The 24,761-nt window shown below is 51.0% G+C and overlaps 1 protein-coding gene, 1 long non-coding RNA gene and 2 other non-coding genes across 6 annotated transcripts; 3 read left to right on the top strand and 1 right to left on the bottom strand.

Annotated features, from left to right (window-relative positions):
- Positions 1-98: 98 nt before the first annotated feature.
- On the top strand, positions 99-4,673 carry LOC121436254. 2 transcript variants are annotated; one of them, XR_005972669.1, is made up of 5 exons: positions 99-183; positions 632-742; positions 1,150-1,277; positions 2,825-2,879; positions 4,427-4,673. It is a non-coding gene; the product is annotated as an uncharacterized LOC121436254 (long non-coding RNA). The 2 variants fall into 2 exon arrangements; XR_005972670.1 differs by having other exon boundaries at positions 632-823.
- LOC121436363 lies at positions 989-1,066 on the top strand. The gene has a single exon (XR_005972695.1). It is a non-coding gene; the product is annotated as a small nucleolar RNA R38 (small nucleolar RNA).
- LOC121436364 lies at positions 2,665-2,745 on the top strand. Its single transcript, XR_005972696.1, has one exon. It is a non-coding gene; the product is annotated as a small nucleolar RNA R38 (small nucleolar RNA).
- An 863-nt stretch (positions 4,674-5,536) lies between the features above and the next one.
- On the bottom strand, positions 5,537-24,260 carry St6galnac2 (ST6 N-acetylgalactosaminide alpha-2,6-sialyltransferase 2). Of its 2 annotated transcripts, XM_041635966.1 has the most exons (9): positions 24,041-24,258; positions 18,973-19,030; positions 14,783-14,963; positions 13,778-13,940; positions 13,003-13,141; positions 10,970-11,073; positions 8,791-8,874; positions 7,363-7,462; positions 5,537-6,509 (listed from the first exon to the last, which is right to left on the bottom strand). In XM_041635966.1, the coding sequence occupies exons 1-9, from the start codon at positions 24,160-24,162 to the stop codon at positions 6,342-6,344; spliced, it is 1,119 nt and encodes a 372-aa protein (XP_041491900.1). In that variant the 5' UTR covers positions 24,163-24,258; the 3' UTR covers positions 5,537-6,341. The 2 variants fall into 2 exon arrangements, with proteins under 2 accessions (XP_041491900.1, XP_041491901.1); XM_041635967.1 differs by lacking the exon at positions 8,791-8,874 and having other exon boundaries at positions 24,041-24,260.
- Positions 24,261-24,761: the final 501 nt, after the last annotated feature.

The raw sequence follows: 24,761 nt of genomic DNA, 5'->3' as shown, positions 1-24,761 counted from the left end.
ATTTAGAACTACATTTCCCAACAGGCCTTTCTTAACATCGCGAGAGTTCCGGCGAGACCGGGGTGGGAAGACTGCGCGCAGCCGCAACCTCGCCCTTTCCGAGGTCCGCCGCCGCGTGTGTGGAAGTTATGGCTGCTTTTGTCTTTCGTTCACTCACTGAAAAGGCTAGGGCTTCTGGTGTTGGTAAGCTGTGGAAGCGGGAAAATGAGATTTTTCTCCACATGCCGTCACCATACTTGTCTCCTCCAGAAGTGAAGTGGCCGCGATAAGCCCTTCCTCTGCATTGCTATTTAAGGTCTTAGATGGTCTAAGATTCTGTGTTTTAAAAAAAGGTTTTCCAGAACTGTTGTGTGAAAGAGGGCTGAAGCCCATTTTAGGCTTCGAATTCGCGTTTCTTGGGAGTTCTTCCCAACTTGCCCAGCTCCCTGTGTCTCACGGCCAGCCATGCGCCGAGCATGCGACCCTGCGGGCCCTGGGGTTTCCATTGAGGCGGGGTGGCCTTTAATGCCTGAGGGTTGACGCGAATACGTTTGCCCACCCGTAGTGCCTTGACATCCTCTAATGACTGCAGGTTGTGATTGAGGGGCCTGCAAAATAGTTTCCCCTGGCATATTTTTTTCTTTCCTTGAAGGCACACCTTTGGCACCTGTTGCGACGCTGAGAAGCAAGGCTGCAGACTCCGTCTCAGGAGTAATGGCAGGATCCCTAAGCGTAACGGACCCGTGTGGCCACCGATGAGAAGGTAGATGATGGACATCTGCTTCAGGCGTGCTAATATAAAGTTAAGCTGTGAGAACGCGTGTCGAGCCATGAGTCCATTTCGGTAAGTTTCTACTCAAAGTCCAGAAGAGAGGCTCTGCCAGTGTAACTCGGAACCACCGAGTGTCACCCGCCATATAACATGGGAGACAGGATGGACAGGGATGAAGGGAAGAAGAGACTTGGACCATGAGTTTGTGTTGCCTGGGATTTAGGAGTTTGTTACTGGTGGAGCCGAGGATGAATTAAAGTTATCCCTGTCTGAGATGACATGTCTTGTGAAGAGTTGTGGTTTACTGAGGCTCAACCTTTTAACGCCTAATTTGAGAATAAACACCTTACGGGTTGTTTCTGTTACAATGAAGTCTGTTGTCTTCGTTATCCTTTCAGGTTGGAGTTGGCTCCTGGAGACATTGTCGGGCGTGGCACGTAAGGACCTTCTTGACGCTATGCGTGCTAACAGCTTCTTCATACAATCACAGGGATTGCCTGGAAGGATTGGTCTGTTTGATTAAGAGGTAAAAAGTTTGCAAATACAAAGTTGTCTTCCACTCTGCTGCCACATAGTGGGGATTCTGCTCAAGATTGTGTAAGCAGCTATTAGCTTTCATTGGACATCCAATTGATGCTGGATGACTCCTTCAAGGCACGAGACAGCCAGTATAAGGACTTTTTATTAAATATTAATTTATTATGTATACAATATTCTGCCTGTGTATCTGCCTGCAGACCAGAAGAGGGCATCAAATCTCATTTCAGATGGTTGTGAGCCACCATGTGGTTGCTGGGAATTGAACTCAGGACCTTTGGAAGAGCAGGCAATGCTCTTAACTGTTGAGCCATCTCTCCAGCCCCAGTATAAGGACTTATGCACCCAACATGTCAATAGAACTGAGGTTAAGAAACCCCCTAGAAACTGCATTTTATATAGGTTTTTCTGGGCAGGGGATCAAACCTTGTGCGTACTTAAAGATACTTCTTTTGTATGTGCGTGTGCCATGGCTATGTTTGTCAGTCAGGATGGAGTGTGTTCTCTCCTTTACACACTGAGCCAAAACTGCATTTTAGATGAAAGATTTTGACCTGCCAACTGATGGTGGCACAGAGCCTTGTGTCTTGTGATGCAGAAGTGGTTGTTTTTAAGCTCGGATATATCTCAGAACCTAAAACGTGTTTCCTGGGTCCACTTCTGCCAGTGGATGCAAATGGTTCTAGAGTGGAATCAGAGCCTTGTGGGAGGTCTGGAGCGGCGTACAGAAACGGTTTGAACGATTCTGGTCTATTTGAGCCGAGGCCTTCTCTTACAGCAAGGTTAGAGTGCTGGCTGTTTTTAAAAGGCTCCTGGGTAGATTTCTAATTTTAGTCTTAACAAAACTAAAAACCACATGCTTGCTGTCGTATATGTGGGTGGGGGAGGAGAAGCTGTATGATGTCATTTCTTGGTAGCCTTTGTGATAGATGGTTGTCCAGTGGGTGACCTAAACCGTTGTGCCAAAGATTCTGGCTCAGCGATCAGACCCCTGCTGCTGGGAGTGACCTTTCCACCCAAAGGTCTTACCTTGTAGCCTGAGTTGGCTGTGTAGTACAGGCTGGGTTCCAAATCACACTTCTGTCTTTGCTTCCTTAATGTTAGTGATCCTGTCTTTAGGAGGACAGGAGTGGCCAGAGAGATGGCTCAGTGGTTAGTTGGTTAAAGAGGACCTGGGTTCATTGCCAGCACCCACTTCGAGCAGTCAGCTGCATGTAAGTCCGCTTCTAGGGAATCCCGTGCCCTCTTCTGGTCTCTACAGGCACACACATGGTACACATGTATATATAGTCAAAACACACATAAATTTTTTTTTTTTTTTAAAAAAAACCTTTCTAAAGCGTTCTCATGCTCAGAGGCTGGCAGTTCTGTGGGAGCTGAGTGCATGATGATGTAAGTTATCCCTGACTGAAGGTCAAGAGGCCTTTCTGTGTGGAATGTGGTTATCTGAAGCTCAGCTTCCCAGGGACAGGCAGGCTCCGGGCATGGTTTTACAGTGAGTTGCTCTAGAGTTACGGTGTGTTTGCTTATCACCAGGTGCAGGCTGAGTCACGGGAGGAGAAGGATGCAGGATGCTGTAGCCGCCACACAGGTAACCATCTGCACCTGGACTTGAGCCTGGATCAGGATGTGGGGTGGAGTATCAGTGCCTTTGACACCCTACTCTGACGAGGGAGATTTCAATGTGGTTTTCTTCTCCAGGTTGTGCAGGGTGAAACAGCTTCCTTGTGACTAATGAAGCGATTGCTTTTGTCTGGAGTCCCTCCCCCCTCTAATCTGAGATAGTCTTACTGTATAGTCCCAGCTGGCCTAGCACTGAATAGACCTGATTAACCTCACAAACTCACTGAGGAACACCTGCTTCTGCCTTCCAGGTGTTCGGATTGAAGGCGTGCGCCACCATGTTCCTTGTGATTTTATGTTCCCATTTGTTTGTGTTCCCAAAAAAGCCCATACGCCTATGATGGATGGTTGGTTATCCCTGTCTGAAAACTTCAGCTGAGGGAAAATACTCTATTCTGAGGCTCAGGGGTGTGGCTCTCTGCCTGAAGAAATTCGAGCTTTATAAGGGATCGAGTGGACGCCATAAAGAGCTGTGTGTGCCCTGCTGGGAGCTGGTGTAGTGTGCCAGCCTTCCAGAAACCTGCTGCCTGCTTGCCCTGTAATCCTCTCCATTGAGTGGCTCTGAGGGCACAGCCCGAGTTAGCAGAAGTGGGTATGCTGCCAGGGCTCGTTTTGTGCTCGTTGTGAAGTGAAAGGGTCCTTGTCACATACTTATAGAAAATGAATGTGCTCTTTTGAAGGAGACGGGGATGTAAGACTTGTGCCAGCTTGTGACTTTAGAATGCCTAATGACTCTGTCCTTGCCTCTGCTGCAGCCCTGACATTTAGGAAAGAAGGTGCCGTGACCCTGGCAGCCTCGTACAGATTAGGTCCTGTCTGAATGTCAGATTGCTTGATGGGCACCAGGGTAACGAGAAACAAGTGGCCCTGGGGTGTGGAGCTGGGCGAACTCCACCTCAGTAATTCCTGTTTCTTTTTTTTTTTTTTTTTTTTGGTTTTTCGAGACAGGGTTTCTCTGTGGCTGTGGAGCCTGTCCTGGAACTAGCTCTGTAGACCAGGCTGGTCTCGAACTCACAGAGATCCGCCTGCCTCTGCCTCCCGAGTGCTGGGATTAAAGGCGTGCGCCACCATCGCCCGGCAGTAATTCCTGTTTCTGTGGCCAGTTTGCAGTGCCCTCAGATTGTGCTTTCCTGCGGGAACTGGGAGGCGTGCACAGGCTTTCTGTGCCTGTACGGCCGCATTTTTGTTTCATCACCTAAAGTATTTGCATTTGGGTGAGATTGACTGAGCCCTAGCTGCCCACAGCCGCTTGGCTTTGCTCCTGGGTGAATTCAAAGGTCATGTCCAGAGGGAGTGAGTTGAGTGTAAATATTCCTGATGCTTCATGGGTTTTTGACCATTACCAGAAATTTCCCGTCTCCTAAAACAAACTAGTTGATCATTCTGCATTGGAACTTAGGCAGTGCCCGCCTGAGCGCACAGCACGCACAGTGCTTGGTAAGTGGCAGTGGCAGGAGCTGCAGGCTGATGCACCTGTTCCCTGACTCTTCGGTTTCCTTCATGTTTTGTTTTCAGGCTTTTGCCCTGGAGTGTCCTGCTGTTGCTGGCCTTCAGTTTCCCAGAGTGTCATCAAAGGGCCTTGGAGTTTGATCTGCAAAAGCAGCCAGCAGAGTCAAGTGACTGCAGTCACCCCGGAAGCCTCTGGCAGCTAGCGAATATTGGAGGCACTTGGAGGGGATGGGTGGCATTTCTCACAGTGGATTTCCTGAGAAGTCGGTGTTGAGCTTTCTAATTTGAAGCACAAATAAACTATAAAATTTAACTCACTAGCATTGTGGATACGAGATTGAGGCTTAGAAAAAAGAGTTCTAGAATAACACTTGAACCTAATCGCAGACATCCAGACATTTTCTATTGACCTGTTAAAGTTGACTTTGTATCTAAATCATAGGTTGCCACCTAAAATTACCTAACACTTAATCCAGTGATGATGGGGTTGAAGGGCTAAGAGCACTGACTGTTCTAGAACACCTGGCTTCAATTCCAGTACCCACATGGGGGCTCACAACCATCTGTAACCCTAATCCCAAGGAATCCTGTACCCTTTTCTGGTCATCATGGTACCCAGGCATGCAAGTGGTGCACAGGCCAGCATGCATGCAAACACCCATTCACATAAATAGGTCTTTAAAGAAATCATTTGGTTCATTGATGAATGTACTGCTACTGTGTCTGCACCATGGATCAAAGGGTGCCAGGGAAATGTGGGTTGCCAGGGCAGTAGGGTTTAGGTAGTACAGTCAGCTGTGAGATCTTGGGACTGAGGGAGTCTGAATAACTGATATAGAACTGTCTGCTTTGCAGGACTCCTGAGAGTCTGTTTACCCAATATTCTAACTCCTCTTGGGGCAACAAGAGGCTAAACCCAGGCTGTCTCAGCCTCCCCAGTTAGGGACATCTGCCTCTGCTGGGAATGGAGTTGCACACTGCCACTACCAGCCCTTCTGGGGTTCTTAAAGTTGTTAGGTCATTGGTTTATCCCGTCAGTTTTCCCAAACTGTAGAACCAAATGTCAGTCCTCAGCCTCAGGGTGTCTGGCCAGCAATCCTTGGGATACCCACTCCCCACCCACAACCAGACACATTTCTAGGGGCCCTGAGATATCTTGGCTCAGGAAACAGAAACTGCCTCAGTTGGTGTTTATTGAAGCTGTGATGCAAGGATGAGGGTCCGTCACTCTAGTATCCTGTTGGTGACAAGGAGTGATGGTGATACATCTCTAGTAGGACTTCGGTAGTGACAACTTGTGTGTAGCTGGCCAAGTGTCAGTACCTCCCGTACACTGGTGCTGGATGTGCTTGTGCCTGTGAGTCCTAGTCCTGAGCTGCACCTCACCACTCCCTCCAAGCCGACACACAGGAAGAGACAGTGGTCATCCGTCACTTACCCTATTAGCTAGCCTCAAATTACCTTCTGCCTGTGGTTCTGTCCCAAGGCAAAAATGTCGTGTTCTCAGAAAGCTTAAGATGTCCTCACAGGTTGAATGGCTTTGGAATTTGATGTGCCATTGGTTTCAGCTAGGGGTTGGTCTCTGCTTGATACTGGTTTCCAGACAGCCCTGAATGGCTTCTTTAATGTTCCTAGTTGCTCGGGATCAGGCGCTAGCTTTAAACTATCAGGGTCTTTGCTGGTGAGGATCACTCTCATTTTGGGGGGTGAAAACGAACTCTGCACAGCAGTCTGCCCTCCCCTGGCTAAGCCCAGAAGAGTTGGCTCAAGTCAAGACTGTATCGTGCGTTGAACAGGCTCTGGTGATGTGGCCACGAGTCTTGTCTCAGTACCCTCTGGGGAAGTAGAGGGTCAAGGGTCAAGTAGAGTCTTGTCTCAGTACCCTCTGGGGAAGCAGAGGGTCAAGGGGACTGATGCCTCTTCCAAAGGTTGAAAGGTCAAGAAAAAGTGCTTTCGAAGCAAAGAAATGGGTCCTTCGGGGTCAGCGCTGGTACAGCTGAAGGATGCCAGCGTTGTGTAGGCTCCTCCACAGGGCAGCTTCTAGGGTCAGATCATGGTTTGCGTAGAATATCACTGGTTTCTTTTCTCGCTCGAAATAGTGGTCTGAGTATTGCCGGTAGTTGCTGGTGATGAATCCGTAGGCACTGACCTGGGGAAGTACAGTCACAGTGAGCACTTAGGGAGCTGCAGGGTGCAGCAGCATAGCAACTGGAGCTAGAGTATGCCTGTCCCCCCAAGCAGGTCCCCTCAGGAAGATGAGGGAGCAGATAAACAGCTCAGCTTACACACATTCTCACAAGTGAGTCTTAACCCCATCGAACACAGGCTAATTGGTAATTACAAGTGTCCCCGTTCAGTGAGTAGCAGAGATGGGTTTGGAACTTAAGTGTGACTCAGACATCGTGATCTTGAAGTTCAAGGATGGAGGGAATCTACGGTGACTGCAGTCAGGACACCTGCACTGAAATAGGTAAAATGTGCAGAGCCAGGCCCGTCTGACTGCCGTCCCTCATGCCTTTACGGGGTCACAGCCTGAACGCAGGGCCTCATGCTTGCTTCATCTGCATCCACAGCCATTTGAGAACTGTCACTCAACCTCTGCCTCCTTACACATGAAGCGGCACTCCACCAGGACAGAACCTTTTACCTTCAGGGTTTCTGCAGGTGCAAGGCTGAGCCTGCTGTCTATTGCCAGCTCTAGGATATCCCCATTAAATGATACCCCCCAGCCAGATTCTGCTTTCAGAAGAGCTGTTTGGCCCACTGCACCCTAAATACCGTGTCGAATAAAAAGAGGGAAGGCGGGCAGGAGGACCACTGAGGCAAGGCTGGCCTAGACCACACCCTCCGGATGACAGGAGGAAGCAGGCTCTCCTGCTCCTGGGGAGTCCTATCTGTGGCCGAGCCCCACTTCAGGGTGGCCAGCCTTGGGAAGGACTAGTGGGCCACAGTGAGCTGACAGTCATGCTGTGCTGCCAGGGCTCCTGGAGAGGACCACCTACCTGGTCACAGGTGTGCAAGGCTGTCAGCAGCATGAGTGCTCCCGTGGTGGGCATATACATGTCTCTGTAACGTGTGTTCATCAGCTTGGACTTCAGAAACCTGGAAGGACGTCGGAAGCGTTAAGATCCGAGAAGGGGCTAACAGGAGAGTTGAGAGTAAAGGCCTTGTCACACAAACTTCAGATCCCCATCTGGGTCCCCAGCACCCACGTGAGGCTGGACACAGGAGCGCCTATCTGCGATCCCAGCTATCCTGCGGTGAGATGGGAGGCAGGGAAACTCAGAGGTCAGCCAGCCTGGCGAATGTCAAGAAACAGACAAAGAGAAAGCCTCCACGTGCTCCTGCCTGCATGTTCCTCGCCCTGTCCAGCCCTCCCCACAAAGATTTACAAAAACCCCCAAAACTTAAGACACTCAGGTGTTGAATGAGAATACCACAGCTACATTAGACTTTAGGTTACCCACTCAAAGAGGCTGGAGACAGTCAGAAACCGGCCCTTCTCCTCCAACAGTGAGGGTCTTAGGATGAAGTTAACACCTTAGAGGGGTGAGAGCCTCCCTTTCCTCCTATTCTACAACTATTGTCTTCCACCCTGATAGCTTCAAATTTGGAGCATATACAGATGGCCTCTTTATTTAACCTGAGACCCAAACTTCTTTCCTCCCACTCAACTGAGCCAGTAGGAACTACGGCTGAGCAGGGAGCTCACTGAGATCCTAGCTCTGGGTTCACTGGTGTGATAGTACCCACAGGTGCTGCCCTTAGACCTGGCTTTCTGTTGAGAGCTTGACCGGGCAGGTCACTCAAGCTCAGAGGGCTTCCACTGGCCTCCCACCTACTGCTCCAACCACCTTCCGTGGAGATGGTGGCCTTTGTGCTGCTGTACAGTGGGTTTCTCAACTGTGGGACGGCTAGCACTGGGCATCGCCGCTGGACCTCTGCCCTGAAGGACGGTCGGCAGGTCCCTGGCTTCTACTTACGCATGTCATGTCCTCCACGACAACCCAAACTATGTCCTGACTGAACCAAATGTCCAACCTAAGGCACTGAGGGAGGGAGAGAAGTGGTGTCTGTTTCCCTTGGTTCTCTGGATCACTGGCTTTTGGCAGGCTGGGTTTGGAGCCAAAAGTGATGGCACTAGACTTTTTAGCACCCAACATCTTCTGACTTTGTGAACGTGGGACTCAACTTCCCGTTTCTTGTTTATTCCCTATCTACTGTATCACCATCTCCTACACGGTAGTAAGTAAGTCAGTAAAAGAAACCACAGACACATTTAGTGCAGCGATAGGCGCATGGCACTCAGTACGGGCGTGCAGTCCAGTGTGTAGGGAATGAGGCCCCGCCGAAGGCACTATAAACATGACATGGGGTGAGAAGGAAAAAGTTGGTCCTCCCATCTCCCACCCCGTCCCCATCCCCCATACCTCTCTGTCAGGTAGCGGATGAAGTCTGGATGCAGGAGCTTGAATTTACTGGCAGAGGTTTCTGGTCCAAAATAGGTGTGAGGCCTAGGTCCCACGATAGAAGTGGACAGAGCGTCCAGAACCATCGTATTGAAGGGAGAGTGAGGGGAGGGTTAACCGCCGGTGGTAGCGGTAGGGCCGGGGGTGGGAGTAGAAGCGGGAGAAGGGGGTGTAGAAGGTGGCCGGTAGCACCGAAGGTACCACGTGTGGCTTCCCCTTCAGCAGGACCTCAGTTGGTGGAGTGTAGGAGAGGGAGGATGGGGGTGTGAACAGGGCCGGAGGTGTAGGGTAGGTGCAGTTCACCTGGGGGAGGTGAGGGGGTGGGGGGAGGAGGGGGAAGTAGAGAGAGTCAGGTGGTGGTGGTGGCTGCGGCCTACTGGATTCCTGGGCCTGGCACGGAAAGGGACAGGGAAAGCACCGATTTTGCGGAAGAGGTGCTGTAGGGGGCTGGAAATAGGGGGTCTCTTTCATGAAGCGAGGCACATAGGGGGCAATGTAGGAAGGGATGTTGCGGATGGGCCCGATGTAGGAGGCAGAGGCCGCAGGGCTGTGGGAAGGGGACCTGTTCACCGGCACCGCGGGCGTCAGGGAAGGGTTTCGAGAGAGAGCTTTCAATCCAGTCTGGGAGGGAGATTTGGAGGCTGGAGGGGTAGGGGCTTGAGTAGACCCTCGGGACACATGCTGGACATGAGGACTAGGTGACTGGGAGGAAGCCCGGGAGGATGGCTGAGAAGCAGCTGGGGTGGGGTTATGGGAGGTTGGGCGGGAGGAAGTCCCCCGGGTGGGGGAAGGGGAAGGGGCTGAGCCTCCAGAGCTAGGGGGGAGCTGCTGGTTGGTTAAATTATCAGCGTGGGCGTGGTTAGACCGGGACTGGGAAGGGGATTGGGTTGGGGATGGATTAGGGGTGTGGGAGGGGGAGCTCATTGGTGTTAAGGAGGCTTAAGTCCACCCGGGGACTCTGAGGCGGTTCCCCCCAAAGCCCATTCCCAGCGCATCATAGAACCCATCCTCAGTTCTCATGACCTATAGGGAGCAATTGTTATGTAATCATAGGGTGGGGGTGGGGCACCCAACAGGGGCTGGCCTGGTTGCTATCATTTTTTTTTTTTAAAGATGTATTTATTATATATACAGTGTTCTGGCTGCATATATACCTGCAGGCCAGAAGAGGGCACTAGATCTCATTATAGATGGTTGTGAGCCACCATGTGGTTGCTGGAAATTGAACATAGGACCTTTGGAAGAGCAGCCAGTGCTCTTAACCACTGATCCATCTCTCCAGGCTGCTGCTGGTTTCTATCATTAAACCCATAAAGAAAGTTGCTCATTGAGAAAGTGGGTCACATGTTCCAAGAGCCATGAGAAGGGTTTGGTCACCTGGCCACCGTAGTGGCATAGGTTCTTAGGCACAAGACAATGAACCTGGTTCAAGTGAGCATATTCAAGCCAGGTCTCAGACACGGATCATCAGGAAGGTGCTGAGAGAACATGGCACTCTTTGTTCCTACCTCTCTGGACCCAGCCTGGGGACCGAGTGTTCTTGGCTCCTGGGCAGAGCCCTGGGGAGGATGCCTACCTGCTCTTCGTTTCCAGAGCAGTGTGCTCTGTGGGCCAGCTGCCAACTGAGGAGAAGCCTCTTGCCCCTGCTGCCTGTCTGTCCTCCGGTAGGACAGCTGGGACAGCAGCCCAGAGCTGAGGGGCCAGGCTGTTCACCCTTAGACCACCTCTGATCCAGCAGGGAAGCCGGTAGGGCTACCTGACCCTGGATCACCTGAAAGAATGTGAGCCCTGCCAAATCTGCCTTCAGCTTTAATGCCAACACTTCAGGTGGCCAAGCAATACCTCTCCATCCACTGGACAGAGTTCTGTGAGCCTTGTGGCCTGCCCCACCCGAGGGTCCTCAGAAGAGGGCACCCACTGTCAGCCAGAGCATAACCCTCAATGATAAGTTATGCTGAATAACTAGGGACTATTGAATATTGTAGGGAATTTTCTCTTTGCACAGCTTCTCCTAGCATAGCCAGGGCTAAAGAGTCATCAGCCAGCTTCTCTCTCCAACCATGGATCCTGCGAACAAGGAGGGATGCTCGCGGTCCTCCTCACCCCACGTGACAGGCCCACACACCAGTCAGTCGCTCACCTGTCCCCTTTATCGGGTCCCTCTGGGACAGGCACACCCAGAATGGCAGATCTCAGCATCAGGTATTCACGGATGCTCGAGGGGATGAAGATGTAGCGCAGGTCCTGCCGGGGTACCAGACAAGGCCACCTTCAGCTCCAGAGAAAAACAGTCCTTTGCCTCACCTTGCTACCCAAACTTGTGAGCATTTCCTTGCTAGGCTGTATTTCCACTCCGAGGGACCTGGATGTTTTATTGTCGGCTCATAGAACCTTTGATGTCCCTCTCCATAAGAGGTGAAGCAAGGTTGCCGTTCCCGTGAGGACTGTCTAGACTTTGTGACTATTGTGTACCATCTTCTCTCTGTTTTGTTCTTTTGGAGACAGGATCTCAAAATCCCTATGCAGTCCAGGAAGTCCTGATCCTTTTGTCTCCTGACCCTCCTGCCAGACTCTAAAAGTAGAAAATAGAGGTCTAGAGAGATGACTCAGCAGTTGAGAGCACTTGTTCTTCCGGAAAACCTGGGCTCAGTTCCCAGCATCCACATGGTGGTTCATAATTGGCCACAACTTCAACTCCAGGGGACCCGACGCCCTCTTCTGGCCTCTGTGAGCACCAAGCATGTGCGTGGCCCACAGACATAGGTGCTGGCCACATACACATAAGATCCTAAAGATAGTCATGAAAGGGGCTTTGCTTCCTTGCTCTCTCTGGATTGCTCAATCTGGGGGAAGTTAGCGATCATGTCATGAGGGCTCTTGGGGGATGGATCTTCAGAAGGGCCCAGGTGACATAAACCTGCAATATGTCCGTATTGACTCCAGCCCTACTCCTACCTTCAGATGGAAGCAGTCCACAGCCTGAGAGAACCTAGGCTGGAACTGCTTGCTAAGCCACTCCCAAATTCCCGAAACACTGGCTTGATGAGATGATAAAGGATCATCATTTAAGGGTGTGTCACAGACCCTACAAAATTCCAGTAGGCACATTGTGTTCTCTCACCAACTGATAGCTTCTGCGGTGGGGACTCAGCGGTAGACAATATGCCTAGGACACTCCTGAATTTCCCCATCAGAGGCAGAAGCTTGGAGGAACATGGCCCATCCCCTCCTAGGCCCATAGCGCCCGTTACCCGAGAGCCTTGCGTATGGCACCCAGAGAGCTCGAGACAGAAAGCATGGCATTACAGCAAGTAAATGTGGCAGGAAGAGCCAGGGAGAGGGCTCCAAGGCTGGCTCGGACACTAGCTGTGACATGTCGGTCACGAGCCTCTTTGAACTCCCGCGTCCTACACAGGACTCTGATGAGAGTCCAAGAGGTCACACACTCGTTCTACAGTCGGCAGTGTGGGGAAATGGAAATATCTCCAGGGGGGCCTGGATCTGGGCAGTTCTAGCCCAATGCTTTTGGACACATTCCCAAACCTCTGCAGTTTCCCCTGCTAGAGACAAAGATTCACTGTATAGACCTGGCTGACCTGGAGCTCACTATGGGGACACAGGACGTACCCAATAAATGTCATCACACTGTGCAAAGATAAGGGAACTCTGGGGTGGGCATTCTAGGTTTGAACCTTGGGCCTTCTGCTGGCTTGCTGCCTCGAAGGGCTCTGGTCTTCAGACTCTTCCCCAGTGAAGTGGGGTTCACAAGGCGTCCCATCTGCATTCAGGAAATATTAGTTCTCCCCCTTCCATGCTCGAGAGGCAGCCCTGAGCCATTGGAAAGAATGGGAGAATCTACAGCAGATTTGCCTTTATTTAGCTCTAATGTCCACCTCATAGGGCCGAGTTCTTTTTGCTTTGTTGTTTGAGACAGGGTCTCTCTCTCTGTAAGCCCTGGCTATCCAGGAACTCACAGAGATCTGCCTGCCTCTGTCTAGGGAATGCTGGGATTAAAGGTGTGCACCACCACACCCAGCTGGTGACCAAGACCTTAACACCATCTCTCCATCCGTGGGACAGGGAGTCTGTGCGTCCCAGGACCCAGCCCACACAAGTCCCTAAGAAGACAATGCCCACTGCCAGCCACCATGGCTCACCCATTGCTGGCCTCACCTGCCCTTGTGGCACAGACGTGAAGCCCAGGCTGGAGTAGGAGATGAGGGAATTCTTCATGGTGTTCACGGTAAAGCCGTAGAAGGAGGTTTTGGTGCCCACGTCGTGCTCAAAGCCTTTGATCACCGCTCCATTGAGTCTGGCCCCAGCAGAAGGCCATCAGCGTCTTTGTGGCTACTCCATGTTGTCTGGTTTACTTCCCTCTCCATGGTGCTGCCTCACCTGTGCCCACCCCTCTTACTGCACCACTCCTGCCCATGAGAATAGCTGGCTTGGGGGTCTAGCCTATCCTCACTTCTAGGGTCCTCAAGGGATGCTCTCTGAATGGGTAAAGCTGGCCGTGGGGAACCCTTCCTCCCAGGTTCCTTCACACTGGGCCCCTGTGCTCTGTCTTCGGGGTTGGTTGATCCTTGGTCTAGACCAGTGGTTCTCAACCTTCCTAATGCTGTGACCCTTTAATACAGTTCCTCATGTTGTGGTGACCCCCCAACGATAAACATTATTTTTGTTGCTACTTCATCACCATAATTTTGCTACTGTTATGAATTGTAATGTAAATAGGTATGTGTTTTCCAATGGTGTTAGGTGACCCCTGTGAAAGGGTCATTTGACCCCCACCATGTGACCATGACCCACAGATTGAGAACTGTTGGTTCTAACTGCTGAGCTGCCTTAGGCTGGCAACTGTCTTGGCTTTGGCCTCGGGGTAGATGTTCCCTCAGGACTAGCAAAACAAGAGCTTTCCACCCAACTGCCTGGCGCCTGCCCTAATTACCTGAACACATAGTCATGGGCATCGATTTTCTGACCCTGACGGGATCCGTTCAGAATGCCTCCGTTACCCACCACGGCACACCGAATACAGCTTAGCGGTTTGGAAGGACCGAACAGCTCAGCGCTCTCAGGGTTCTTGAGAAGGCGTAGGGTAGACATGATAGCTGTGGGTGAGGACAAGGCGGAACCATGAGCAGCGAATGTGGCCAGGCTTTCCCCAGATGGTCTGGCTTGAGACCTATGTTATGGAGACCCAGGAAGTACAGAGGATGGGGGTAGAAGAGGAGACAGTGTGTGTGGAGGGGATGGAGAAAAGGATAGGGGGGGGGTCTGGGTGGCCTGAATATCTAGTTCTCTAAGACTATATACTTATATAAGACCAAAAAGAAGAAGAAGAAGAAGAAGAAGAAGAAGAAGAAGAAGAAGAAGAAGAAGAAGAAGAATCCAAGACAGGGTCTCTTTATGTAGCCCTGGATATCCTGAAACTCACAGAGATCCACCTGCCTCTGCTGTCTAGGGAGTGCTGGAATTTAAGGTGTGTGCCACCACACCTAGCAGGTGACCAAGATCTTAACACGATCTATCCATCCTTTGAACACGGAATCTGTGAATCTGTGCGTCCCAAGGCCCACCTCACACAAGAGTTCCTTGGGGTGTGTCTGAGTGTGGTTGGTGGTGTGGGCAATAAGCATCCACGATGGTGCCATGAAGGCCCCTAAACCTCTGCGATCAGACTGGCATTAAACACTGGGCATTTTCCATGCCAAGGAGACCCCAAGAGAGTGAAAGCCACTAAGCAAGGGCATCTCAGCTTAGCCCTGGGTGACTGGATGAAGGAGGAGAGAGAGAAGCAGGAGTCACACAGAGAAGACCCCACGAGGCTCTCCATAGATGCTGTGAAGGCCGCCAGACCTGCTACACTGCAGGCCAACAGTGGGAAAAAGGGGCCAGCTGGGGCAGGAGGCAGAGGGCAGAGAGGAGGAGCAGGGAGCAGGTAGCAGGTTACCTTCGTGGGAGAGCCCCTGCCACCCATAGGGGACTTTGTAGTGGCTCAGATTGTTCCAGAGCTCTTGAGTGAAGAGGCCGCTCCACAGGAGCACTGGGGTGGAGAGATCAAACAGGCCCCGGAAGTGGTGGTCCTTGTGAACGGCCAGGGAGAGCCGGTGCTGACAAAGCTGCCTCTGTGGCTGAGAAGAGGAGAGGGCTAAGCCTGTCGGGTAGGGGCCAGGGTGTCTCCCGGGAGCCTATGACATCACTGGAGAATTCAGATGGAGGGGCTAGCTTCCTTTACCCCTCCAGAAGGGTCATCACTGGGTCTGAGATAGCCTATGATTCAGCAGCCCGGTGGGGTCAGGGAACTTTCTGGATTTAGCCTGTCCAGCCCTTCTCCAGATGTCACACATCCATGTTTCAGTGGATCTGGCTTCATACTCCTCCAACTCCCGCTTGGGCAAACTTTGGGTACTTAGCAACCAGTGGGTATGACCTCTCTGCCATAAGGCAGCCCTACTACCAGGGGGATCGCACTGGGAAATGAGAGTTGCTGGGAAGCATGGAGTCCGCTCTCCTTCTCTTGGCTCCTGATTTCCAACCCACAGCACTCATCCCCACTGAGAACCTTAACACGGAGACTGTGATGCTTTGGATATGACGTGCCATTCAGGTAGCCTTTGTCCTCAGCTGGTGGAACCAATTGCAGAGAGGCATTTGGACCGCAAGAGTCCTGCCTTTATCAGTTACTCATAGATGGGTTAATGATTTGATGACAGCCTGGCATGGTGGTGCACACTTTTAATCCCAGCACTCCCAATGCAGAGGCAGAGGGATCTCTGTGAGTTCATGGCCAGCCTGGTGTAAATATCAAGTTCCAAGACAGCCATGGATACATGGGAAACCCTGTCTCTAAACACTACTACTACAATGATGATGATGATGATGATGATAAAGTAATGTAATGGCATCATGGGAGGTGGTAGAAACTTCTGCAGTGAGGCCTCCCTGGAGGGAGGTGGTCACTACAACATGTTTTGAGGGCTCTATCTTGTCCCAGGATCCCTTTGTGCTTTCTCACCCTGCCTACTGGCTGCCATGATGTAAATGACTCCATTTTATCACTGCTGTCTCCCATGATGCCCTGCCTTTAGAAACAGTGGATCCGAGTGGCCAGGGCGGAGCCATGAGCCAACACAACTGCTCCTCCTTTGCAGTTTCTCCCTCGTGCATTTGTCACAGCAGAGGAGCTGAAACATCGACTTTGCTCGGAAATAAGGTATTTGTGAAGTCACCAGAAGGGAGTCTTAGGGACTGAGGCAGCCCCCTGAGGATGAGGCCACACAGGGGAGGGTGCAATGATGGACTGGTACTGAGCCGAGCCCAAGACATCCTGGAGATGCCAGAAGACAGATGAAGGCAAGGGAGACGTTTTAGAACCCCAGGGGAAGTATGCAGCTCTGATGTGATATTGGTCTACTGGTCCTCTGGCATTCAGAACCAGAGCGTTGATTTGTTTTTTTGTTTTTTAATGATGCATATGTGTGCTTTTGTGCGTGTGAGAGCAGCCGCGACAGAAACCAGAGATATCAGAGCCCCCAAGGTTGGAGTTTTAGGAGCCTGTGGGTGAGCCGCTTGATACGGGTGCTGAAGACCAAATCTGGGGCCCCTGCAAAAGCAGCACAAGCTCTTAACCACTGAGCAACCTCTCCACTCCCAACCTCCATTGTCTGAAGTCACCTAGACTGTGCCCTGAGTTCTGGGAGCCTCGGGAACAAGACATTAGCTCTGCAGTCAGGGCCCTTCAGGAGACTGAGGTTCTTAGCCAGCGCCTGAGCTAATCTGCAGCTTTCCCACAGTGTTGAGTCTCACACAGCCTTGGTGAGGGGGTGGGGCAAGGCTCTGTTACTTCTGAATAAGCTTCTTTGTGAAGCCGTTGATCAAAGGACACAGCAGGAAATGGTCAGACAGTGGTTTCTGTTATCATGCAACATGTGAGCATCCCACACTGTACAAAAATGCTGCAACCCAAACCGCAGGGCATATGGCGAAATGAGATGAGTGGAGAAACACTCAAGAACGTTGCTAATGGTGTATTAGAGCGCGCGCGCGCGCGCACACACACGCGCGCACACACACACACACACACACACACACACACACACACACGCATGCAGAGACAAGAAAGTCAGACTCGTGTTGTGTCCCATGGCCAAGGAATACACGACTTCTGTCTAAACCATTGTACTTCCCTTGGAAAGACTGGAGGTTTGCTTGTGGGTGCTGGTGTCTGAAGGGCAGTTAGTAAGGTTCAATGAAACGGCAGGAAGAGGTTGCTCGGAATCAGGAAGGGGGTTATAATGGCAGGTGTGAGTGGGTGAGCCCATGACTCAGGTAGTAAAGTCGATGGGTGTTTTTGTCCTGCATGGCTCAGCTCAGTTGGGTGCACTTTCTGCATTTATATAGTGCCCTCACCCACAGATGGACACACCCGCTTCTCCAATATTTCCTAAAGATAAACCAGACACATTCCAGCTCAGATAAAGTCACTTTTGTTTAAAGCCACAAATAAATCCCTCTTCTGGTCCAAAGTGTGGGAATTCAACTGGCCTTGCCGCTTCCCAGGGCCACACTTCCATCAAAAGCTCCTCCAATAAAAGATACTTTGTGCACCCGTAGGTCTGTCTGCCTTTTTTCTTTGGTCTCTGGGTACCTCGAACATGACGGTGGGATTGTCCCCATTACAGAGTAGCTTGCTTCCTATATTCAAAAGTCACCGCAATGCTTATTTTAAACTACCTGGGACTGTGCCAATCAGCACAGAGCAGAATACCCACTGGAAACTTAAAGATGGCCTGGCCCACACACTCCAGATACCCGCAGCCTCTTCAGCTGCCAACACGGGCTCATGTCCTGTTTCACAACAGGTTCCCTCATCGCTTGACCAGACCAGACCACTGTGCTGTCTCTGAATGGCTGGCCTATCACTAAACTCTTCACCGCATGGACGCCTTTTCTCCCAGAGCCCCCCAAACCTCAGTTAACATGTCGGAGTCCAGACTCTTGGGTACTGTAAACAATGCTTAAGCCTGTATTAACCATAAAAGAAACAGACATCTCCCAGTTCATCCAATAAGAGGAGCTGGGGGGGCGGGCAGGAAAGTTCTGCACACCACCCAGTGAGTGGCCAGTTCTGCGGTCAGGTCAGGGCTCCCATCCCAGTGGCACCGATTGCTGTTGGGGGCCCTGGGCAAGGCACCTGATTTCTCCGTGCCTCTGTTTGTCTCTGCCCCCACCTCAAATACACCAATTTAACTGAAACTTGAGAATGAAGTGCTGTGCCAGCTACTACTTAGGGTTATAGACTAGAGTCCTTAAGATCTAAGACCCCTGAGGCAAACATGGGGCATTTTCCCAGAGTTTAGCATTACTCCTCCGTGAGCAAGTGAACTGTGACTTATCATAAGGAGATATCTGGAGAAATAGAGTACAGAATCCATTCAACACAAAGATACAATTTTAATGGGCTGGAGAGATGGCTGGGTGGTTAAGAACGGGCATTGCTCAGTCAGAGGACCAGGGTTCAATTCCCTGCATCCACAATGGGTGGTTCACGACTGCCCATAATCCCAGTTATAGGGGATGCTATGCATTTTGGATACCTGCACACAAGTGGTTCATATACATATACACGAGCAAACATCTACTACTAATAAATAACTATTAAAATAAAAATTTTTTTTTTAAAAAAAAGACAGTTTGAAGGGGCTGGAGAGAAGACTCAGTGGTGAAGAGAACATACTACTCTTGGAGAGGATCTGAGTTCAGTTCCCAGCACCCACAACTGGCTGTAGCTCCAAGTCTGGGGGTTCTACTGCCTGTATCCCCTGTGACACCTGCACTCACCCGCATACATACACAATACATTCAGACACAGAGTTAAAGGACACAATTTTAAGACTTCCAAGAATGTTCTAGCTGGCTACACTGCAGAACTTATCTATCCACCACTTTCTGTTGGGATTCAGGAAACAATGTATCCCAGATCTAAGATGCCTCAGAAGGATGGATGTCTATCCCTGTGCTGGTAGACATCCAAACAGATTAGACCCAGAAGCCTCAAGAATGTTGTTTGTTTTCTTCTCTCCTCCTCCCCTCTGAGCTAGAAGATGCTCAAACTGCCCCCAGAGTGGTGGACCACTGTACCTTTCTGTTTTCGGCATTCGGTGCCTTGGGTTCAAATGCTCGAGGTGATGTGATGCTCCTGGGGGGAAAAGGCAGAAGTAAAGTGGGGGTCCAAGCAGCACCTGAAGCTTCTAGACTGATTTCCTCAGCTCTGAGGCTGACAAAGTGCCCAGATCCCCAGGGTGTCTACTCCTTGGCTCTATCCTCCACACGTATTCTGGCCACAGCTCCCTGGTTAGGTGCACAAACTACTGTCACTCAACTGCGTCCCGCCCAGCTGCACAGAGGAAGAAACCGAGTCTCTGCAAGGGGCAGAAAAGTGGAGTTTATAGGAATAGGGGTAGTTAAAATATGAAGCTAGAAAACAGGAAAGACGGGCAGTCCCTGGAATTGTGACCATCTGAGAGGTCTCCTGTCAGAGTCCCAGGGGTAAATGTTGCAATATAAGCCCTAATCCCAGGATTTATTTATTTGTTTGTTTGTTTACTTATTTAGGTTTTTTTGAGACAGGGTCTCTCTGTGTAACATCTCTAGCTGTCTGGGAACTTGCTTTATAGACTAGACTGGCCTTGAACTCACAGAGATTCGCCTGCCTCTGTCTCCCGGGTACTGGGCTTAAAAGCATGCACCACCACCACCTGGTTAATCCCAGGATTTAGGAGATTGAGGCAGAAGGATCAAGAGTTCAAAGCTACCCTCTACGACTTAGATTTTTTGTTTTGTTTTGTTTTTTTTTTAAATATTTATTTATTATGTATACAATATTTTGTCTGTGTGTATGTCTGCAGGCCAGAAGAGGGCACCAGACCTCATTACAGATGGTTGTGAGCCACCATGTGGTTGCTGGGAATTGAACTCAGAACCTTTGGAAGAGCAGGCAATGCTCTTAACCACTGAGCCATCCCTCCAGCCCCTGTTTTGTTTTGTTTTGAGACAGGGTTTCTCTGTGGCTTTTGGAGCCTGTCCTGGAACTAACTCTGTAGACCAGGCTGGTCTCGAACTCACAGAGATCCGCCTGCCTCTGCCTCCCGAGTGCTGGGATTAAAGGCGTGCGCCACCATCGCCAAGCTACGACTTAGATTTGAAGCCAGTCTCAGGCTGGTGACAAAGTCTCCTGACACAGAATATAACAGCAATGACAACAACAAAAGCCTGAGGGGCAGTTGTTAGGGATGGGATGATGAGGGGAGGGGTCTCCTCCAGCCGATGTTGCCCACAGCTCTGCAGCTGCATCCTGGTGAACAGTGCGTGCGCTGTGGCTTGAAAACCTGACTCTTAAGGCTGCATGCAGCTCTGTCTCTGGTCAGCTGCCCACTGAATCTCCCAAAACCTTGGTCTCCTCTGTTCACCAGTACTTGGCTCACCTGAGTGTTGGAAGGGGCCCAAGAGAACAGCTATATTGTCCCAAATGGAAGGTCTTCTAAATGCCAGCTATTGTTCCTAAGGGAGAAAGGCGAGGGTTCTTGTACCTCTCCGGGAGGCCTGTGTCTTCTAAAGGGAGGCAAGAGGGTGCTCATGTTTCCTGGGCACTACGAGGCCCTGGGCAGAGGGGAAAGAATGGAAGAAGCACCTGGTGGCCAGGTGCTCGCTCCCTCCTTTATTACCCATACCCCTGAAGCATGAGTGAAGAGGGGGTGCGGAGGGCTGGGGGCCGGGAGTTTTGCCTGGAAAACACAGGTCTCCTGTAGATGCTGAGCCCACTAAGCCAGTGCAGAGTTTGTAATCGGTGCTACCCTTTGGTTTCTCAGGTTCCTAGTAAGATCCTGAAGGAACTCAATTGGAGATGATCCTACCCCCCTTCCCTCCTCCACTAGCCAGATGTCCACCCCCTATAATCCTGTGACTCCTCCCTCCCTCCTCTAAGAAGCTGAGACCTGGTGCTGCTCAGCCTGGAAGGAGACTGGTAAACACCCACGCCCTGCCGGTCTGCTGGTCCTGAGATTCTGATTGAATTCAAGCTCACCTCTCCCCACACCTTCCCCCACTCTCTGGTAACTCTATCCTGCAGCAGCCCTGTGAACCCAAGGAAGAACCGCCAAACTCTCAGGGCAGGGCGAAAGTGGCTGAGATGGGGTGAGGCTAGTGGGGACCCTCCTGAACCCCACCCCTCTCTCCAGGTCTAATGGTACTTCCAAGCTGCCCTGGGGTTGGTGACTTCAAAGGGCCTTTCTTAGGAATCCTCATTCTTCCTGCTCCCCAGGGCTCCTCCTTAAAGGGAGGTAGGCACCCACACCCCTGGGAATACTTGACAGCCGGAGAAATAACGACAAAAGTGTGCATTTTTCTAAAACTAACCGTGTTCATCAGGTGTGGTGGCTGGCACCTGCTATAATTCTAGCACCCTTGAGGCAGAGGCAGGAGGAGCAGGAGTTCAAGGCCATCCTCAGCTACTGAAAGGAGTTTGAGGTCAGTTTGAGTTTTATCAGATACTGTCTCAAAACAAAGAAACAAAGTAATCGAAATAGAGTCAACTTTAACAGCATGTGTAAATGTGTGTATGTGTTCAGTGTGTGGTATTTGTGCATTCATCTGTGTGAGGGCGCACGGAGGAGCACATGTGGCTAGAGGGAACTTTGTAGAACCCAGGGCTGGAAGAACCTAAAGATTGGGGGGTGGGAGGGTGCTGTGTATTGCTGTCTTCTGGGCACGACAGGCTGCTGCCATCATAAACTCAAAGCAGCTGCCGGCCCTGGTCTTGCAAAAGGCTGGGCCTGTCAACAGTCCCCTGTGGGTAGGGGAGGGGCGCTTGGAACCCTGCTCTCTCTTGGGAAAGGATTATTGATATGGATGGATGCTGGAGTCGGGGGAATTATTGTCTTCAGTTCTGTACCCACTGGTGAGCCCACCAGACTCTAATGGGCCTGTCCACAGCCATGTTCACCCTTGGTTAAACTCAGAAGTTCATAAAACAAAGCAAAAAACAAAAAGAGCTTGCTTGTGGGGGAAGTAAGGAATGCAGGTGGGAGCGTGGGGGAGGGGACAAGAGAGGGTAAAGGGGGAGAGCCACCTTCCTTCCTTCCTTCCTTCCTTTCTTTCTTTCTTTCTTTTTTCTTTCCCTGAGACAGGTTTCTCTATGTAGGCCTGGCTATCCTGGAATTCACTCTGTAGCCCCATTGGCTTGGAATTTAGAGATCCGCCTGCCTTTGCCTCCTGAATGCTGGGATTAAAGGTGTATGCTATGACCACCACCAGAGCGACATGTAGAATTTTCAAAGAACAAATTTAATTTAAAAATATTGAATATAAAAAGTGACCTTAAAAAATAAATAAAGTTCCCAGATGTTGGGCGTCAGTGGCGCATGCATTTAGGATGCAGAGGCAGACAGATCTTTGAGTTCGAGGCCAGCCTGGTCTACACAGCGTGTTCCAGGACAGCCAGAGCTGTTACACAAAGAGACCCAGACAGGAGAACCCTCTGGAACCAGAGTCTTCTGTGAACAGATGTCCAGATCCCCGGCTAACGTGCGATAAGAACCCTCTTGGTAGGCCCAGGAACTCTTCTATCTGGACTGTCTCTTGGTTCTCTTTCACAGGAAGGATGCTCAGCATCCTCTCAAAGTCCTGCTTCTTACAGCCAGGCTAAGTCCTGACCTTCCCCTCCCTCCCTCACAGCCAGGTTTTACTACAGCAAACACACAAAGAAAGAAAAGGATGGGTTTTGGTTCACAGAAGACTTTGTCAGGGTTTTCGTTTTTTTGTTGTTGTTTTGTTTTGTTTTTTTGTTATTGTTTTTGTCTTATTTTTAGTCCTGGGGAACGATCCCCAAGACCTCATTCGTGAGAGGCAAGAACTCTACCAACTGAACTGTATTTTGGAGGAAGAAAGATCTCTTGAAATGGAAAAAGGTTTTGCCAGAGTGAACAGGGGAGAGACCTTGAGGCCTCAACCTACACAAAGAACCACAGTCAACTAGGAAATACTGAGAGAGCAGGAGAGACAGTCTTCCACAGGCAAGGGCACACTATCCAGTACCAAATAGCCATCCCTGAAAACACACATACAAGTATACAAACTGCACAGGTTGTATTTAGGTATATATGTATATATATATATGTATATACATATATATATATATATGTAACAGCAATTAATGAAAAAAGAGGCCAGGAATTTGAAAAAAAAGCAAAGGAGAGTGTATATGGGAGAAAAGGGAATGGGGAAATGATGTCATTATATTATAATATCAAAAGTAAAAGAAGTAATAAAAGTATTTTTTAAAGAGGAAAAGCTTTTTTGACATGGAATCCGATGTCACTAACCCTCCGTGAGAATTCACGTTAAGGCGCCTTGCAGGATGTTGCCTAGCTTCAGTGCGGCCAGCTGAGGGGACTAGACTCAATTGTTTGCAAGCAATTTCATGCTATTTTGCAACTGAGCTGTGTCCTTTAGTCAAACACTAGATGCTAACTTTTTTTTTTCAACAGGCCTCGCTGAGAATTGTGCAGAATCAAAAGGGCTAGGAAGAGAAAGGCTGGTTGCTGAGGTCTCTGCTTAACGCTGTGTGGGCTCTTCCTACCCCCAAGCCCACATTCTAGGTATGTCTAGGTGCACCTCCCAGAAATAAAGCTAACCCCTCTCAAGGCCCCCTCAGTAAATCGGAACTGTAGCCCGCTAAAGATATTCTCAGGTTTCTGTGAAGCGGGAGGAATTGGGTGGAAGGGTCAGGTGTGTCCTGAATCAGCCCGCGTTGCTCCATGCCTAGTTGGCGCTTATCAAAGTTACCACTTAAACAAATAGGCCCAGATAAAAGGGAGCCAGGTGCAGGCAGGCCCGAGCTCAGAGCCCAAAGAGAACGAACGGAACGGAAGCCTGGTGAGCAGGGGAAAGTTGGAAAACGGGACTTGGGTCTCTACCCTAAAAGTGGATTCAGGAAGAAAGTGCAACAGGGAGCTTTTAATTAGGCCTGGACGAAATTAAGCAAAGACGACAGGGTCACCAGTGAGTTCGGGGCGGGGAGAGGGCAGCTCGAAATTAAGGCGGCAAAAGGCGTGTCGCCTCTGCGAGTCAGCCCAGGGTGTCCGCCGGCGACTGGAGAGCTATGAGCACGCCCTCTCCCCGCGCCCTGGGCTCAGCGTCCCTCAGCGCTTACCTGGCCGGGGCCCCGGGCTCCTGGGACCGCTGTCCCACCGAGGAGTACAGCGTGAGGAGGACCCCGGAGCTGGCGGCGAAGATCAGCAGCATCCGGAACAGCCTACGGCGCGGGAAGTCCATTCGAGTCCGGCCGGGGTGCGCCGCGTCTGCCAACCCCGCGCTTTGAGCTCTCGGGCGGAGTGGCCAGACCTGGAGGGACGCGCGGAGGCGGTAGCCTTGCTCTGCCCCGCCCAGCCCACCGCGGGCGGCCGCGGCGCCTCCGGGTCCTGCAGCTCCCCCTGTGTCCCAGGCCGGAGGTCGGCCACGACTTGAGAGACTGAGTGTCTCTAGAGCTGCCCCGCAAAAGGACAGAGCCGCGATTGCCAATCCGGGGCTGCCCCCGGGGACTTCGATGGCAGTCACCCCGGGAGCTGTTCTCCCGCCAGAGCCACAGCCCAGACGCACCTAGCCCAGAGTTGGGCAGGGACTTTCGCGCCGTCCAGGGCCAGCCTGTGCAGTGAAGGACGGGGAAGGTCGCCTACTGCGCTGGCTGAGCACTGTGCGTGTAGGGACCCACCTCAACTTTGTGAACTTAAGAAGAGGGTGCGTGGCCGCTGTGAAGAAACCTGGCTGGCTCCTCTCTCACTGGGACCATGAGATGGGTTAGGCCCTGGTACCTCGTGTACTCGCCTAAGAGCAAGAGGGGCTTTCACCAAAGAACGGAAGGAAACCCCTTAGCC

Source organism: Microtus oregoni, unplaced genomic scaffold, assembly GCF_018167655.1.
Source record: "Microtus oregoni isolate MIOR12 unplaced genomic scaffold, Mior012 000048F_ref0000485, whole genome shotgun sequence".
Classification (NCBI taxonomy): Eukaryota; Metazoa; Chordata; class Mammalia; order Rodentia; family Cricetidae; genus Microtus; species Microtus oregoni.
The sequence above is the reverse complement of the archived record's forward strand: the minus strand, read 5'-3'. Positions and strand labels throughout refer to the sequence as shown.

What these genes read in the sequence shown, in the direction of transcription:
- St6galnac2 (XM_041635966.1), bottom strand. Translation starts at nt 24,162, where the DNA reads ATGGACTTCCCGCGCCGTAGGCTGTTCCGGATGCTGCTGATCTTCGCC. An exon ending in CGTCTGTGCCACAAGGGCAG is followed by an intron (nt 11,074 to 13,002) that starts GTGAGGCCAGCA and finishes GTACCCCGGCAG; the next exon opens with GACCTGCGCTACATCTTCAT. An exon ending in CCTTGCACACCTGTGACCAG is followed by an intron (nt 6,510 to 7,362) that starts GTAGGTGGTCCT and finishes GTACTTCCCCAG; the next exon opens with GTCAGTGCCTACGGATTCAT.